The sequence below is a fragment of the Canis aureus genome, chromosome 1 (genome assembly GCF_053574225.1).
Source record: "Canis aureus isolate CA01 chromosome 1, VMU_Caureus_v.1.0, whole genome shotgun sequence".
Lineage (NCBI taxonomy): Eukaryota > Metazoa > Chordata > Mammalia > Carnivora > Canidae > Canis > Canis aureus.
In genome coordinates, this window is record NC_135611.1 from 100805809 (window position 1) to 100823280 (window position 17472).

Consider the following 17472-nt stretch of genomic DNA (forward strand, 5'->3'; position numbering starts at 1 on the left):
GCCATCTTCCATCAGCCCTATACCCAGGCCACACTCCTGCTCAGTCTACATTGTTCTCCAGCATTGGCCTACACTTAATGTGTCATGAGATGCACACATATCCCTAAATAATCCTTGAGCACCAGCTATACACCTGTAAGTGGACCTTCCTGGGCCTGCACCTGCCCTTCTGCATAGCACTTGCCGGTCTTCACAGCCAGATACCTACTGGAAGCCACTTGCTGTACTCTATCCCCATATCCCTGTCTTCAAGAGGCCCCTTTCATTCAGTGACCTTCAGAGACCCAGTTCTGCATTGCATCTCCTTCCTCAACCCATCCCTAGCTCTCTTGTCCTATAAACAGTCCCTCTGATGTGTTCCTGGGTGTGTCATACACACATTGACAACAGGGTTGCCCCTCCACAGAAGTCTAACATGCACATCAGCAGTACTTGTCTGCTTTCAGGTTGTCGGTGTGCAGTGGAGGACGAGCAGAGTGTTTCTTTAGAGGGAATGTCACAGGTCAGGACTCCTGTGGCCAGTCTGAAGACCCACCCATGTGACAGATCTGGCTCCAGACTGAGAGGAATCTTACACCTGCCTGAACATGAGGTGGGAGAAGCCCGGCTGAAACCACAGCCATGTGGGGCAAGTTGGAAACACTTCTGGCTCAGTGCGAATCTTCATCAGCGCCACACTGGAGAGAAATCCTTCAGAGGAGGTGAGGGCAGGGACTCCATGAAAAGCCACCAATTCTGTGTACCAGAGAAGACCTTTGTGTATGGTGAGGGTAGAGTGGGCTTTCCAGCCACCTCCAGCCTTCCCCTGCACCAGGTTCCCCATGTGAGCCCTAAGCCCCACAAGAGCACCAGGCTTGGGGGAGCCCTTCACTCTAGACAGCAGCAGCAGCACAGATGCATCGAATGTGGGAAATTATTCACCCGCAAGGACACACTTACTCGGCACCAGAGAATCCACACTGGAGAAAGGCCTTATGCATGCAGCAAATGTGGGAAGTTCTTTAGTCAGAGCTGTGACCTCTTTAAACACAAGACCATCCACACTGGAGAAAGGCCTTATGAATGCAGTGAATGTGGGAAGTTCTTTCGACAAATCTCTGGCCTTATCGAACACAGGCGAGTTCACACTGGAGAAAGACTCTATCAGTGCAGTAATTGTGGAAAATTCTTTAGTAGTAAGTCTAACCTCATTAGACACCAAGAAGTTCACACAGGAGCAAGGCCTTATGTATGTAGCACGTGTGGGAAAGAGTTCAGCCGCAAACATACACTTGTTCTGCACCAGAGAACTCACACTGGAGAAAGGCCTTATGAGTGCAGTGAATGTGGGAAGGCCTTCAGCCAGAGTTCCCACCTCAATGTACATTGGAGAATTCACAGCAGTGATTATGAGTGCAGCAGATGTGGGAAAGCCTTTAGCTGCATCTCTAAACTTGTTCAGCACCAGAAGGTTCACTCTGGAGAAAATCCTTATGAGTGCAGCAGATGTGGGAAAGCCTTTACCCAAAGGCCAAATCTTATTCGGCACTGGAAAGTTCATACTGATGAACGGCCTTATGTGTGCAGCAAATGTGGAAAAGAGTTCAACCGTAAACACACACTTGTTCTCCACCAGAAGATTCATACTGGAGAAAAGCCTTAATACTACATCAGATATGGGAAATCCTTTAGCCAGTGCCCCCAACTTACTGTTCACTTGAGAATTCCTAGCGGTGATTATGGGTGCTAAGAACATGAGACAGCCTTTACCCAAAGACCAGACCTTATTCAGCCCTGAAAAGTCCACACTGGAGAAAGGCTGTAGCGGTACAGGGAAGGTGCCATCTCCTTATTCAGCCCAATAGCTCTCCCCAGAGTGAAGTTCTGAGAGTATGCCATCATTTAAAAGTAGTACCTCATAGACACAAACATCTGTGCTAGGGAGATTCCTTGTGAGAGCCTGCTATGTCTGGTACTTTCAGGAGCTGTGTTGTACATTGTACACTGCTGAGTCCCTTTGCCAGTGGCAAGAGCTGTCCTGCTGTTACCATCTGGGGGAGTCTCCGAGTGCATGTCAGTCACCCTGGCATGCTCAGGCAGGCAGACTTCTTTGCTATCTCCACAGGCTTTATAAGGAGTCATGATTGGCCTCCATGTCCCATGCCCCCTTCTGTCCGAGTTAGGCATGGAAAGAATCAGCACACAGGATAGGTTTTCCAGGTAGCTTGCAAAGGTTGCTTTTCATGGACTTTTTCATTTGCCCCCTTCTGTCTGAGTTAGGCATGGAAAGAATCAGCACACAAGATGCGTTTTCCAGGTAGCTTGCAAAGGTTGATTTTCATGGACTTTTTCATCTTGTGTGAGACTCCTGTGGATGTATACAGTCTCATGTCCTCTAGCCTTGGAACCACAAACCTCACATCACTCATGTTTCTGCAATAATGAAGTACTTCTTCTTTGAGCTATTTTTAATCTGGAAGGTCCTGCTCATTGTGTGTAGTGTTGAGAACACAGTTGTATTCTAACTACATGAAAGGATAAAGTTGTAAGAGTCCTCAGTTTTCCATGTCTCAAAGAGGAGACTATGATGGCAGAAAAAAGCTCTCACTCCAGGTTTGGCCTAATTTGTGTTGCTACCCAAGGTCTTTTAGGAAAGACCTAAAAGGAAGCTTTGTGAGGCCTGTCATGACAGCCTGGGTGCTAGTTTAATTTGTGGGTCCATAAGTAACTATGTGGAGATGTGGTTGTGACAATCTCCAGTGCATCTAGAAGCAGAATGAGTTTGGTCCCTTTTCCCCTGGACTGTTCATATCACCAAGAACTGTTAAAAGGAGACTGGCCTCTGGTACCTGACAGGGAGCCTGAGTTCAGAATTCAGTAGACAGATGTCACTGGTGGGAAAACCTACAGGAGCCAGGTGGGAACTGTAATGGATACAGAAACCAAAGTGTGACTAATAAGGAGTTAGAGACATTGCAGCACAGTAGAAGGTACCGTGAAAGGTACCAGGTGCTCACAGTATTCCCATTCTGTAGTGAACAGGATGAGAAGAGCACAGAAATTTTCAGGACTTCCAGAGCTATGTCTCCTGTGGTCAAGATCACTTGCAGACAAATAATCTAAATATTTTGTGGATTCCCTTCAACTCGAGATGCCTCAGGTCAGAACTATTTCTATGCTAGCAGGAAACTGGGTGACAGAAAGGAGATCTGGGATTCTAGGGATGTAGTTTTTGTGACTTATTCAATGTTCTTAGTAACTCATATAGAAACCACTTTCATTAGTTGCCAATCTATGCTGCCACTGAGGCAGGACTACTCCCAAGATGCTAGGACAGGGATGATGGAGTAAACAGGGTTGCCTATAGGATTTAATTTGTCTTTTTCCTGTTTTCCTAAGGAGGACTCTTATTTATTTGAGAACTCTCTTCTAACATAGTCATTTTGTAAGTTTCCCTGTAATTCCCTGTAATGTGCGGCATTCCCCACATTTTGATATATTGTGCCTTTGTTTCTAGAATTGGTTTAAAATTGCACTAAAAAGGGCAGCCCTGGTGGCCCAGTGGTTTAACGCCACCTTTGGCCCGGGGTGTGATCCTGGAGACCCAGGATCAAGTCCCACATCTGGCTCCCTGCGTGGAGCCTGCTTCTCCCTCTGCCTGTGTCTGCCTCTCTCTCTCTGTCTGTGTCTGTCATGAATAAATAAATACAATCTTAAAAATAAAATAAAATAAAATTGCACTAAAAAATATCTAGCTTTATTTCTAGTGACTTCTGAGTATCTGGCTTTGACACTCTGTTAAGATAAGGCCCGTGGGATTTATTATTTTTTTTAAAGATTTTTTTTTTAATTTATTTATTCAGAGAGAGAGCGAGATTGAGAGGCAGAGACACAGGCAGAGGGAGAAGCGGGCTCAATGCAGGGAGCCCGACGCCGGCCTCGATCCCGGGTCTCCAGGATCACACCCCGGGCTGCAGGCGGCACTAAACTGCTGCACCACCAGGGGTGCCCGGCCCATGGGATTTATTATGTATTGTTTAATATCCAAAAATTGGGCAGCCCAGGTGGATCAGCGGTTTAGTGCCACCTTCAGCCCGGGGCGTGATTCTGGAGACCCAGGATTGGGTCCCACATTGGGCTCCTTGCGTGGAGCCTGCTTCTCCCTCTGCCTGTGTCTCTGCCTTTCTCTCTCTCTCTCTCTCTCTCTCTCTGTGTGTCTGTGTGTGTGTCTCAAGAATAAATAAATAAAATCTTTTAAAAATAATAATAATAATATCCAAAAATTTCCTGACCATACCAAGTCCCAGTTTGTTTTGCTGATGGTTTCCAACTGGCATAATGGTTAGATAGTCCAGCTTGACTGTATTACCAGAAATACATAAAAACCTCCTACTGGGATCTTCTGACTCTCTGGAAGCCAGGGTTCATCACTCACATATTTGTGGCTTAATCTGGGAGAGTGTGTGAATAAGAATCTGGGAAACTGCCTGGATATTTGACTCCAATATGGTCCTGCATTTTCTTTTTCTTGCTATGTTACATCCTTTGCTTTTAAGAAAACCTCATATGAATATGTTCTGTGGAGTCTTGCAAGTATTTTAATTACAGTACTTGTGAGACATTTGCAGTTGGTGATGAGGATGGGATATTTGACACAACCCTTGATTCTAGTTCAAATAATAATGCCTAAGAGGAGACTGCCTGGCTGGCTCACTGGTAGAGCATGTGACTCTTGATCTCAGAGATCGTGAGTTCAAGCCCCCATCCCCCCCATTGAGTGTGGAGCCTACTTTTTAAAAAATGATGTATTGCACAGGAAGAAAGATGACAGAGGCTGATAAGGAAGGATTTTTGTCAACAGGTTGGTTTCCAGACCATCCTTGGGTTCCATATGCAGAAATGCTGCACCCAGAAAGAGGAGGAAAAACGTTAAGTGACAACTGGAGTTTGTAGGTCCATGCTAAATAGATTATAAATCAAATACAAACAGAGGATGTCAGCCAAGAGTGTGGTTCCTTGGCTGTACCCACCCCCCACTTATTCTAGTAAAAATAAAAGCATCAGAGAGGCAGCTAGAGGCTCTCAAAGCTGTAGATTACAACCTATGGTTCAGTATGATACCATACCTTCTATCGCCATCCCTCTGAGCCAGCTGATGATTGCCACAATAAAAGGGGAGACATATGTGAGGCATGATGCTATGCATCTCTTTGTTCAACTCTCTTGGGGTTTAATGTTGGGAGAAAGAAGGATTCTTCAGAAAAAAGGTAATTATAAATAAAAGACATGGAAGCAATCTCAGAATAACTGAATTAGATAAAGATGTTCAGGAGGTTAATTAAAAGTGACATCTTTTAAAAGGAGAAGATAGGGATCCCTGGGTGGCTCAGCGGTTTGGTGCCTGCCTTTGGCCCAGGACATGATCCTGGAGTCCTGGGATCGAGTCCCGCGTTGGGCTCCCAGCATGGAGCCTGCTTCTCCCTCTCCTGTGTCTCTACTTCTCTCTCTCTCTCTATGTCTATCATAAATAAATAAATCTTTTAAATAAATAATAAAAAGAGAAGGTAGATGGAATAGTTACTAAAATTTTCATGGATCACTGTAAGAAACTGGTAATCTGTTCAAAGTACTGGGACAAATTCTCCCAATTCATCTTAGTCATAATGAACTTTTAAAATGTTAAGACTAGGGGATCCCTGGGTGGCTCAGTGGTTTAGCACCTGCCTTCGGCCCAGGATGTGATCCTGGAGTCCCAGGATCAAGTCCTACATTGGGCTCCCTGCATGGAGCCTGCTTCTCCCACTGCCTGTGTCTCAGCCTCTCTCTCTCTCTCTCTCTGTCTCTCATGAATAAATAAAATCTTTAATAAAATAAAATAAAATAAAATATTAAGACTATAAAAAAGAGGCTTCTATAATCCTCTTAGAACCTATTCTGATTATAACCAGGCAAGGAAATGCAGAAGATTATGACTAAGTGATGGGAAGGTCAGGGTCTCATGACCTTGCAGAAGGGACCCCAAGTCTACTTTGAATCATACTGGTAACATGGCTTGAGGGCAGTAAAAAAAAATATACAATTACTAGACTTGATGATCTATGTATTGTTACAACTTAAAAGTCAAATGAAAATTGAGAGGGAAATATCAGGAATGTTATTCTATAGGAGGCTTACAGGTGAGAGTAAAGTCCACAAAGGAATTTCTGGACAGAAACCATGTATGAGGGATGCCTGGGTGGCTCAGCGGTTGAGCATCTGTCTGCCTTCGGCTAGGGTTGTTATCCGGAGTCCCTGGATGGAGTCCTGCATCAGGCTCCCTGCATGGAGCCTGCTTCTCCCTCTGCCTATGTCTCTGCCTCTCTCTCTCTCTATCTCTCATGAATGAATAAATAAAATCTTAAAAAAAAAAAAAAAAGAAACCATGTATGATTATTGCCTCCCCCAACCATAGTGTGTTATTGGAATGGATATGATGTCATATAAATCTACCTAGTCCTTTTTCTTTTAAGTAAGCTCTATGCCCAATATGGGGCTTGAACTCAGGACCCCAAATTCAAGAGTCACATTCTCTACAGACTGAGCCAGCCAGGTTTCCCAAGTTAAGGACCTTCTATTTTTTTTTAATTAAAATTTTTATGGGGGATGCCTGGATGGCTCAGCAGTTGAGCCTTTGGCTCAGGGTGTGATCCCAGAGACCCAGGATCGAGTCTCACTTCCAGCTTCCTACATGGAGCCTGCTTCTCTCCCTCTGCCTGTTTCTCTGCCTCTCTCTGTGTCTCCCATGAATAAATAAATAAAATCTTTAAAAAAAATTTTTTTTTTAGGGATACCTGGGTGGCTAAGCGGTTGAGTGCCTGCCTTAGGTCCAGGGCATGATCCTTGGGTCCCAGGATCAAGTCCCATATCGGGCTCCCTGCATGGAGCTTCTCCATGCCTGTGTTGTCTCTGCCTCTCTCTCTGTCTCTCTCTCTGTCTCTCATGAGTGAATAAATAAAATCTTAATTTTTTTTCTCTTCCCCATTCCCTTGGTGGAATTTACTAATCAGTGACTATAGGATGTCAATTAAAATTGATAGTGGGACATAATTCCCCTATCCCACAATCGGGTTATTATCAGTCTAGAAGTTTGTTTCCCAAGAGTGAGGCATCTCTTCAATATTTTAATGCTAATTACTCTTCATTTCATTTCATTTACTCATTTGCAAAATGAAAGCAGGTATTATTGACTTAATCCAGAATTAAATCATCATTTTGGAAATTTGGGAGAAAAAAGTTCTTTTTCTCCCTACCGTGTAAAATGTGGCTTGTAAAACAATATTAGAAAAGATATATAAAATTTTACATGTTTGGCATCTGGATAGTTTTCCCACACGTCTTTACCTTTGCAGGCCACACTAACAAACTCCAAATTATAAGTCATGCTTGAATATTATTTTTATGAAAGATGATGTCAATATTGGGTAAGGGGAAATGGACTTAAAATAATGTTTCAACCAAAGACTAAGTGTATATTTGAGAAATTCAGTGACATTTCCAAAGTTAGGCATTTTTCTAATGTTTGTGAGAAAAACATTTCATAATTTATTATCTCTTTCCTCTAAGAATTTCTTGTTCAGAAACACTGCTAAAAACATGCTAAGATTATTACCATCCATATTTTACATTCTATATAATATAGCTTCATTTCATTTTCTATTAAATTTTTTTAGATTTATTTATTCATGAGAGACATAGAGAGGCAGAGACATAGGCAGAGGGAGAAGCAGATTCCCTGCCAGGAGCCTGATGCGGGACTGGATCCCAGGACTCCAGGATCATGCCCTGAGCCAAAGGCAGACACTCAACCACTGAGCCACCCAGGCGTCCATTTTTTCCATTAATTTTTAATTTCAGTGAATGCAAATATTCAAAAACTGTTTTGTTCCATCTGGTTTGGTTCATGCTTAGTAATACTTTACATATAAAACTTCGAAAACATGGGGACCTGGGTGGCTCAGTTGGTTGGGCATCAGCTTTGGGCTCAGGTTATGATCCGAGAGCCCTGGGATAGAGCCCCTGATCAGGCTCCCTGATCAGCAGTGAGCCTGCTTCTCCCTCTCCTTCCCACTTGTGCTCTCTTTCACTACCTCAAATAAATTTAAAAATAAATAAAATATTTGGGATCCCTGGGTGGCGCAGCTGTTTAGCACCTGCCTTTGGCCCAGGGTGCGATCCTGGAGACCCGGGATCGAATCCCACGTCGGGCTCCCAGTGCATGGAGCCTGCTTCTCCCTCTGCCTGTGTCTCTGCCTCTCTCTCTCTCTCTGTGACTATCATAAATAAATAAAAAATTTTAAAAAATAAATAAATAAATAAAATATTTAAAACTTTGAAAACACACTGCAATATTTTTATCTTAAAGAGATTTATTAAAGAGCCAGTGGGAGGGGAGGGACAGAGTGAGAGGGAAAAAGAGAATCCCAAGGAGACTCTGCTGAGCCCAGAGCCCAATATAGAACTCGATCCCATGACCTCCAGATCATGACCTGAGCCTAAATACAGAGTTGAACTCTCAAATGACTGAGCTATCCAGATACCCAAGTTGTTTCCTGCTGTTCATCCAGTGCCCTGGAAGGCTGGTATTCATCATTCATTTAGACAATATGAGGAATAATATTTTTTGAATATTGAAAAACAATTAAAAATACAGAAAATAAGACTTTACATAATACCATTAAATGAAAGGCTAAGTAAATACTTAAACTTCTTTTCTTAGAAAAAGTATTGTGGTAAAGAGAACTCTCAAAATTAGTGATGGAAGGATACATTTTTGAAAGGTTCTAGAAGAGATATAAAAATATATTAATATTATTAAAGTGGGAAGAATAACAAGGACTGTGAATACATCACACAGACAGCATTTACTTAAAATAAAAAAAAAAAAAAAATTAGGGATCCCTGGGTGGCGCAGCGGTTTGGCGCCTGCCTTTGGCCCAGGGCGCGATCCTGGAGACCCGGGATCGAGTCCCACATCAGGCTCCCGGTGCATGGAGCCTGCTTCTCCCTCTGCCTGTGTCTCTGCCTCTCTCTCTCTCTCTCTCTCACTGTGTGCTTATCATAAAAAAAAAAAAAAAAAAAAAAGACAGCATTTACTTATGTGGATATTTTACAGCAAATCTCAAATATACAATTTTATTCAATTAGGGTTTTGTTTTTGTTTTTTAAGAGAGAGACAGGGCATGGGGTCACACAAGTGGAGGGATTGGGGCAAAGGGAGAGGAAGAATCTTAAACAGACTCCGTGCTCCATGCAGAGACTGCTGTGGGGATAAATCTCACAACACTGGGATCACGACTTCAGCTGAAATCAAAAGTCAGATGCTTAACTGACTGAGCTACCCAGGCACCCCAGGTATGTATTTTTTTTAAAGGTAAAAAGTTTATTTCATAAAGCAAGTATTTTTATTGTACCAATAATAATATAAAATCATTATCAAGTGTCTACATTATTTTTTGCCTCCACACAGGTATGCTCAGTGTTTTTAAGAATGAAGAAAATTTGAGGATCCCTGGGTGGCTCAGCGGTTTATCACCTGCCTTCGGCCCAGGATGTGATCCTGGAGTCCCGGATGCAGTCTTGCATCGGGCTTCCTGCATGGAACCTGCTTCTCCCTCTGCCTGTGTCTCTGCCTCTCTGTCTGTGCCTCTCATGAATAAATAAATAAAATCTTTAAAAAAAAAAAAAAAAGAATGAAGAAATTTTTGGGTCCCTGGATGGCTAAATCGGTTAAGCAACTGCCTTCGGCTCAGGTCATAATCCCGGAGTCCTGGGATTGAGCCCAGTGTTGGGCTCCTTATTCAGTGGGGAGTTTGCCTCTCCATTTCCCTCTGCCCCTCACCTCACCCAGGCTTGGTCTCTCGCTCTCTCTCTCTCTCTCTCAAATAAATAAAAATCTTTTTTAAGAAAAAGAATGAGGAAAATTTCACTTTGGAAGCAAAATGATTAGTGACTCTAGTAAGTCAACTGCTCAGATTAATTCTACATCCTTTCAGACTTCACTGCTAAAATTTCTCTAAAGTATTAATTTTTTCATCATCAATTGATGTTTCCCCAGAGCTTTATCTGCCACCACCTTTGAATCACTACATAGTCACTGGTTTTTGCCTAATTTTAAAAAAAGATTTTATTTATTTATTCATGAGAGACACAGAGAGAGGCAAAGTCATAGAGGGAGATCATGCTCCCTGAAGGGAGCTCCATGCGGGACTCAATCCCAGGACCCCAGGATCACGCCCTGAGTCCAAGGCAGACGCTCTACCACTGAGCTACCCAGACGTCCCCTTTTTTCCTAGTTTTTATTTAAATTCCAATTTGTTGGGACGCCTGGGTGGCTCAGTGGTTGAGCGTCTGCCTTCGCGGCTCAGGGCATTATCCTGGTTTGGGATGAGTCCCGCATGGGGCTCCGGCTTCTCTCTCTACCTGTGTCTCTTCCTTTTTCTCTGTCTCTCACAAACAAACAAACAAACAAACAAACAAACAAACAAAAATTTTTAAATATTTATTTATTCATGGGAGACACACAGAGAGAGGCAGAGACATAGGCAGAGGCAGAGAGAGAAGCAGGCTCCATGCAGGAAGCCCAATGCGGGACCCATTCCCGGGTCTCCAGGATCACACCCTGGGCTGAAGGCGGACATCCAACCGCTGAGCCACCCAGGCGCCCCAACAAATGTTTTTTTAAAAAAGAATCTGTATTCTGGTTTGCCTCTTTTCCTCCTACTATGTTCATGTGTTTCCTTTTTCTTTCTTTCTTTCTTTCTTTCTTTCTTTCTTTCTTTCTTTCTTTCTTTCTTTCTTTCTTTCTTCTTTCTTTCTTTCTTCCTTTCCTTTCTTTCTTCTCTTTCTTTTTTTTATTCATGAGACACACACAGAGAGAGGTAGAGACACAGGCAGAAGGAGAAACAGGCTCCTCACAGGGAGCCCTATGTGGGACTCAATCCCAGGACCCCTGGATCCTGCCCCAAGCTGAAGGCAGACGCTCAACCACTAAGCCACCCAGGCATCCCTTGTGTTTGGTTTCTTAAGTTCCACGTGAGTGAAATCATATGGTACATGTCTTTCTCTGAGTATTTCACTTAGAATAATACTTTCTAGTTCCACCCACATCTTTGCAAATGGGAATATGTCATTCTTTTTTATGGATGATTAATATTCTATTGTATATGTAAATACACATCTTTTTTTTAAGATTTATTTATTTATTCATGAGAGACACGGAGAGAGAGAGGCAGAGAGAGAAGCAGGCTCCTCACAGGGACTTGATCCCGGATCCCAGGATCATACCCTGAGCCGAAGGCAGATGCTCAACCACTGAGCCACCCAGGCATCCCTACCCGACATGGACTTCTGAGCTCTTTCTATAATTAGGGTGTTGTTGATAATGCTGCTATAAATATTGAGGTGCATGTATCTCTTCAAATCAGCATCTTTGTGTCCTTTGGGTAAATACCTAGAAGTGCAATTGCTGGATCATAGGATAGTTCTATTTTTAACTTTTTGAGGAATCTCCATACAGTATTCCAGAGTGGTTGCACCAGTTTGCATTCCTATCAACAGTGTAAGAGGGTTCCCCACTCTCTGCATCCTGACAAACACCTGTTGTTGCCTGTGCTATTAATTTTCGCCATTCTGACTAGTGTGAGGTGAAATGTCATAGTAGTTTTGATTTGTATTTCTCTGATGATGAAAGATGTTGAGTATCTTTTCATGTGTCTGTTAGGCATCTGCATGTCTTTTTTGGAAAAATGCCTATTTATGTGTTCCACCCATTTCTTTTCGGGTGTTAAGTTTTATAAATTCTGTATATATTTTGTTTTTGTTTTTTTTTAAGACTTTATTTATTTATCCATGAGAGACACGGGGAGAGGGAGAAGCAGGCTCCATGCAGGGAGTCCAATATGGGATTCGATCCTAGGACTCCAGAATCACACCCTGGGCAGATGGCAGGTGCTAAACCGCTGAGCCACCCAGGGATTCCCCCCTAAATTCTGTATATATTTCGGATACAAACCCTTTATCAAGTATGTCGTTTGCAGGAGCTTCTGAGTGGCTCAATTAGTTGAGCATCTGACTCTTGATGTCAGTTCAGGTCACCATCTCAGGGTCGTGACATCAAGCTCTGTGTCAGACCCTGGGCTCTGCTTGGAGTCTGCTTGAGATTCTCTCCCTCTCCCTCTGCCCCTCTCACTCTCTCTGTCTCTCAAGTAAAAAAAAAAAAAAAAGGTATGTCATTTGCAAATATCTTCTCCCAAGAAGAATTTGTTGACTAGTTCTTTCACTACATAGAAGTTTTTTATCTTGACGAAATTCTGATACTTCATTTTTGCTTTTGTTTCCCTTGCTTCAGGAGACATATCTAGTGAGAAGTTGCTTCACCTCACGTCAAACAGGTTACTGCCTCTGTTCTCCTCTAGGATTTTGATGGTTTCTTATCTCACATTTAGGTATTTCATCCATTTTTTAATTTATTTTTTGTGTATGATGTAAGAAAGTGATCTAGTTTCATTCTTTCACATGTTGCTGTCCAGTTTTCCCAATACCATTTTTCTTAAAAAATAATTTATTTATTCATGAAAGAAACAGACAGGCAGAGACACAGGCAGAGGGAGAAGCAGGCTGCTTGTGGGGAACCTGAGGCCGGACTCGATCCCAGGACCCTGGAATCATGACCTGAGCCAAAGGCAGATGCTCAACCACTGAGCCACCCAGGCGTCCCCAATACCATTTCTTGAAGGGATTGTCTTTTTTTTTTCCATTAAATATTCTTTCCTAAAAAAAAAAAATTATTTCCTACTTTGTGGAAGATTAGTTGACCATATAGATGTGGGCTCATTTCTGGGTTTTCTATTCTGTTCCATTGATCTATGTGTCTGTTTTTGTGCCATTACCATATTGTTTGTTAATCACTACAGCTTTGTAAAAGAACTTGAATTCCAGAATTGTGATGCCTCCATCTTTGCTTTTCTTTTTCAAGATTACTTTGGCTCTTTGGGGAATTTTGTGGTTCCCTATAAAATTTAGGATGGTTTGTTCTAGCTTGTGAATAATGCTGGTGGTGTTTTGATAGGGCTTGCATTAAATGTATAGAATGTTTTGGGTAATATAGATATTTTAACAATGTTTGTTCTTCTAATCCATGAACATGGAATGTTTTTCCATTTCTTTGTGTTATCTTCAATTTTTTTAATCAATGTTTTATGGTTTTCAGAGTACAGATCTTTTACCTTTTGGGTTAGGTTTATTCCTAGGTATCTTATGGTCATTTGTGCAATTGTAAATGGCATCAATTTTTTTTCTCTTTCTGCTTCTTCATGATTGGTGGATAAAAATGCAACAGATTTCTGTATGTTGATTTTTTATCCTGTGACTTTACTGAATTCATGTATTAGTTCTAGGAATTTTTTGGTGGAGTCTTTTGGGTTTTCTATACAGAATATCATGTCATCTGCAAATAGTGAATGTGTGACTTCTTCCTTGCCAGTTGTGGATGGCTTTCATTTTCATTTGTTGTCTGATTGCTGAGGCTAGGACTTCCAGGACTGTGTTAAATAACAGTGGTATGAGTGAACTTCCCTGTCTTGTTCCTGACTATTGAGGAAGAGCTCTCAGTTTTTCCCCAGTGAGGATGATATTAGCTGTGGGTCTTTCATATATGGCCTTTATGATGTTGAGGTACGTTCCCTCTATCTCTACTTTGTTGAGTTTTTTTTTTTAAGATTTTATTTATTCATGAGAGAGAGAGAGGCAGACACAGGCAGAGGGAGAAGCAGACTCCGTGCAGGGGGCCTGATGTGGGACTCGATCCCAGAACCCTGGGATCATGCCCTGAGCCAAAGGCAGACGCTCAACAACTGAGCCACCCAGGTGTCCCGAGTGTTTGTTTTTTTTTTTAATCATGAATAGATGTTGTACTTTGTCAGATGATTTTTCTGCATCTATTGAGAAGATCATATGGTTCTCATCCTTTCTTTTACAAATGTGGTGTATCACATTGGTTGATTTGCAAATTTTGAATCACCCTTTAAGTCTAGGATAAATCCCAATTGATCATGGTAAGTAATTCATTTAATGTACTGTTTGCTTAGCTAGTATTTTATTGAAATTTTTTATATTCATGTGCACCAGGGATATTGGCCTGTAGTTGTCTTTTTTAGAGAAGTCTTTGTCTGGTTTTGGAATCAGGGTAATTCTGGCCTCATAGAATGATTTTGGAAGTTTTCCTTCCATTTCTATTTTTTGGAATAATATGAGAAGAATGGTATCACCCCTTTTTTTAATTTTTATTTATTTATTTATTTATGATAGTCACAGAGAGAGAGAGAGAGAGGCAGAGGGAGAAGCAGGCTCCATGCACTGGGAGCCTGACGTGGGATTCGATCCCGGGTCTCCAGGATCGCGCCCTGGGCCAAAGGCAGGCGCTAAACCGCTGCGCCACCCAGGGATCCCTCACCCCTTTGTTCAATGTTTGGTAGAACTCCTCTGTGAAGCCATCTGTCCCTAGACTTTTGCTTGTTGGGAGATTTTTGATTACTGATTCAATTTCCTGGCTGGTTATTGGTCAGTTCAAGTTTTTTATTTCTTCCTGTTTCAGTTTTGGTAGTTTATATATCTGTAGGAATTTATCCATTTTTTCCCACATTGTCCAATGTGTTGTCATATAGATTTTCATAATATTCTGTTATACTTGTTTGTATTTCTGTGGTGCTGGTTGTTATTTCTCCTCTTTCACTGTGATTTTACTTACCTGGGTCCTTTCCTTTTTCTTTTTGAACAGTCTGGCTAGCAGTTTATCAATTTTATTAATTTTTTCAAAGAACCAGATCCTCATTTCAAGGACCTATTCTAATGTTCTTTTAGTTTCTATATCATTTATTTCTGTTCTAATCTTTATTATTTCCCTCCTTCTCCTGGCTCAGGGCTTCATTCGTTGTTCTTTTCCTAGCTCCCTTAGGTGTATGATTAGATTGTGTACTGAGATTTTTTTTTAAGATTTTATTTATTATTCATGAGAGACACAGAGAGAGGCAGAGACATAGGCAGAAGGAGGAGAAGCAAGCTCCATGCAAGAAGCCCGATGTGGGACTTGATCCTGGAACTCCAGATCACACCCTGAGCGGAAGGCAGACGCTCAACCACTGAGCCACCCAGGCGTCCCTGTGTACTGAGATTTTTCTTGCTTAACTGACTGCGCCACCCAGGTGACCCCCAGAGCAAAGGTTTCTAATGGACATTTCCTGAGTGTCTCTGCAGTGAGTGGAGGAGGCTAAAGAATTAAAGGGCTGAGATTCCAGGATCTCCACTGCTGAGAATGCCACACACTGAAGCCACCTAGCCACCTACTTCTTTGGCTTGAAACCATAACTCAAGAAGGAGGCCATTAGATGCAGGAAGTTCCAATGCCCTAGACACCTACATAAGCAAACTGAAACTTCAAGCAAATTATTGTAAATGCCTTAAGGGTAAGAAATCAAAACCTAAGAACACCCAATCACAAACAAGCAACTAGGCTTTCCTAAATGAGGCGATTCCTTAAGCTATAGCCAATCTTATAACTTCTTTGCTTTGTTTCCCCTTTTTGTCTACAATGGACTTCTCTCTAGTTTGGTTTGATGCTGCCCAATTGCATTTGCTGTATACTCAAACATGCTGTTTGAAATATTATTTTACCTCACTTTATCTTTTAACAGAGCTAATTTTTGTTTTTAAAGATTTTATTTATTTATTTGATAGAGCACAAGCAGGAGAAGTAGGAGAGGGAGAAACTGGCTCTCTGCTGAGCAGGGAACCTGGTGCAGGACTTGATCCCAGGACCCTGGGATCACTACCTGAGCCAAAGGCAGATGCTTAACTGACTGAGCCACCCAGGGACCCCTAACAGAGTTACCTTAAAAAAACAAAAACAAAAAAACAAAAAAACACACACACAAGGCTCACCCTTGCTCAGTAGTGCTTTTATTTATTTTTTTAAAAAGATTTTGTTTATTTACTTGTTTATTTTTTAAAGACTTTATTTATTTGAGAGAGATGGCCATAGATAGAGCACTAGCAGAGGGGGAAGGGCAAAGGGAGAGGAAAAAGCAGACTCTTTGCCCAGCAGGGAGCCTGATGTGAGGCTCCATCCTGGACCCTGGGATCATGACCTGAGCCAATGGGCAGAAACTTAACCAACTGGGCTACCTTGGCGCCCTAAAATATTTTATTTTTAAGTAATCTCTATACCCAACGTGGGTTCTGAACTTACAACCCTGAGATCAAGTTGGTCTATCAACTGAGCCAGGCAGCGCCCCTCAGTGCTGCTCTTATTAAGGAAAGCTTTCTCACTGCCCAGTGTAGTATTCCATCCAGTCCCCTTGTATGACAAAATCATGACCTCTCCTTGTTTCCATTGCACCTGCCACATTCTAACATGCAACATAATTTAGTAGTTCTGCTTTCAGGTTTCCTCTGTTTTCCTTGAACCTAAGAAATGCCACATGAATGCAGGACTGCTTGTCTTATGCCTGCATTTTTCCCATACACCTACCAAAAGTTCCTGAAAACCCAGTATGTGTTCAATTCACATTTGGTAGAACAGTGAATAAATACGACATTTCAACTTCCCTCTTATTTTAACTACCCCAGGTACTGTAAATTTCCTCTTTAAGTCTCTATCCAAAGTGGTGTGAAAATTAGTTAAGGAAACCACAGGTAATGTGGAGTCAAGAGACCCTAAAAGAGGATGCTGGTGTGACATATATAATCACGAGGAAAAAGGAATACAATTTTAATCTTGACAAGGGAGGATACTTTGTGGTACGAATTTAATATCCTGCTTTTAACAAAAAGGATGCTCTGTCCTTAAATCAGCAATGATGTACTAACCATGACATGCAGTAAATGAAACACTGCTGCACTCTCAAAATTTTGTTCTTCAATGACTTTTATTGAAAGACACCCTCTCAAATCTCCTAAGACCTAATAAAAGCTGGCTTTACCTTTGTCTCTTCAGATTTGCTTGTGATTTACCATAGTGTGGTTATCTAGGTTGAAATTCCTCTGTTATTCTTGAATAAGCTTAATTTACTAGCAAATTAACTGCTATTATTTTTAAGATTGACAGTAGTATTTCTCAGTGTTTTCAGGAATAAAAAAAAAATCACGTTTTTAAGATAAAAGCCTCAGAATAACCAAACACATTAGTCCAGCACAGTTTTTTTTTTATTAGTTTGATTCTCTCTCTTCTCAGACTCTTAGAGCTTTCTTCTAAAAGTTCTCTGAGGCTGTCATTCTTTTTTAACCTTTACTGATGTGTAGGGAGATGGAACATGGGTTTTCTAAGAGCTATTCTTCCACTAAATAGCTGAAATGGGTATTTCACCACTGTTTTTCCGATATAATTTCAAATACTGAAGCAACAGTACTGCTAGGGCCTGAAGAAAGAAGAATCATTCCCAGCAAGGAGATGAGATCACTGGG

The 17472-nt window shown here is 41.7% G+C and overlaps 1 protein-coding gene across 3 annotated transcripts in view; it reads left to right on the top strand.

Moving 5' to 3' along the window:
- The window catches only part of ZNF671 (zinc finger protein 671), a 41426-nt gene extending 37562 nt beyond the window's left edge, over positions 1-3864 (top strand). For all 3 annotated transcript variants that reach the window (XM_077912628.1, XM_077912633.1, XM_077912618.1), the window contains one exon: positions 447-3864. In XM_077912628.1, coding sequence (XP_077768754.1) covers positions 447-1642 — 1196 coding nt within the window. In that variant the 3' untranslated portion in view covers positions 1643-3864. The remainder of the gene's footprint in view (positions 1-446) is intronic.
- The last annotated feature ends 13608 nt before the right edge of the window (positions 3865-17472 follow it).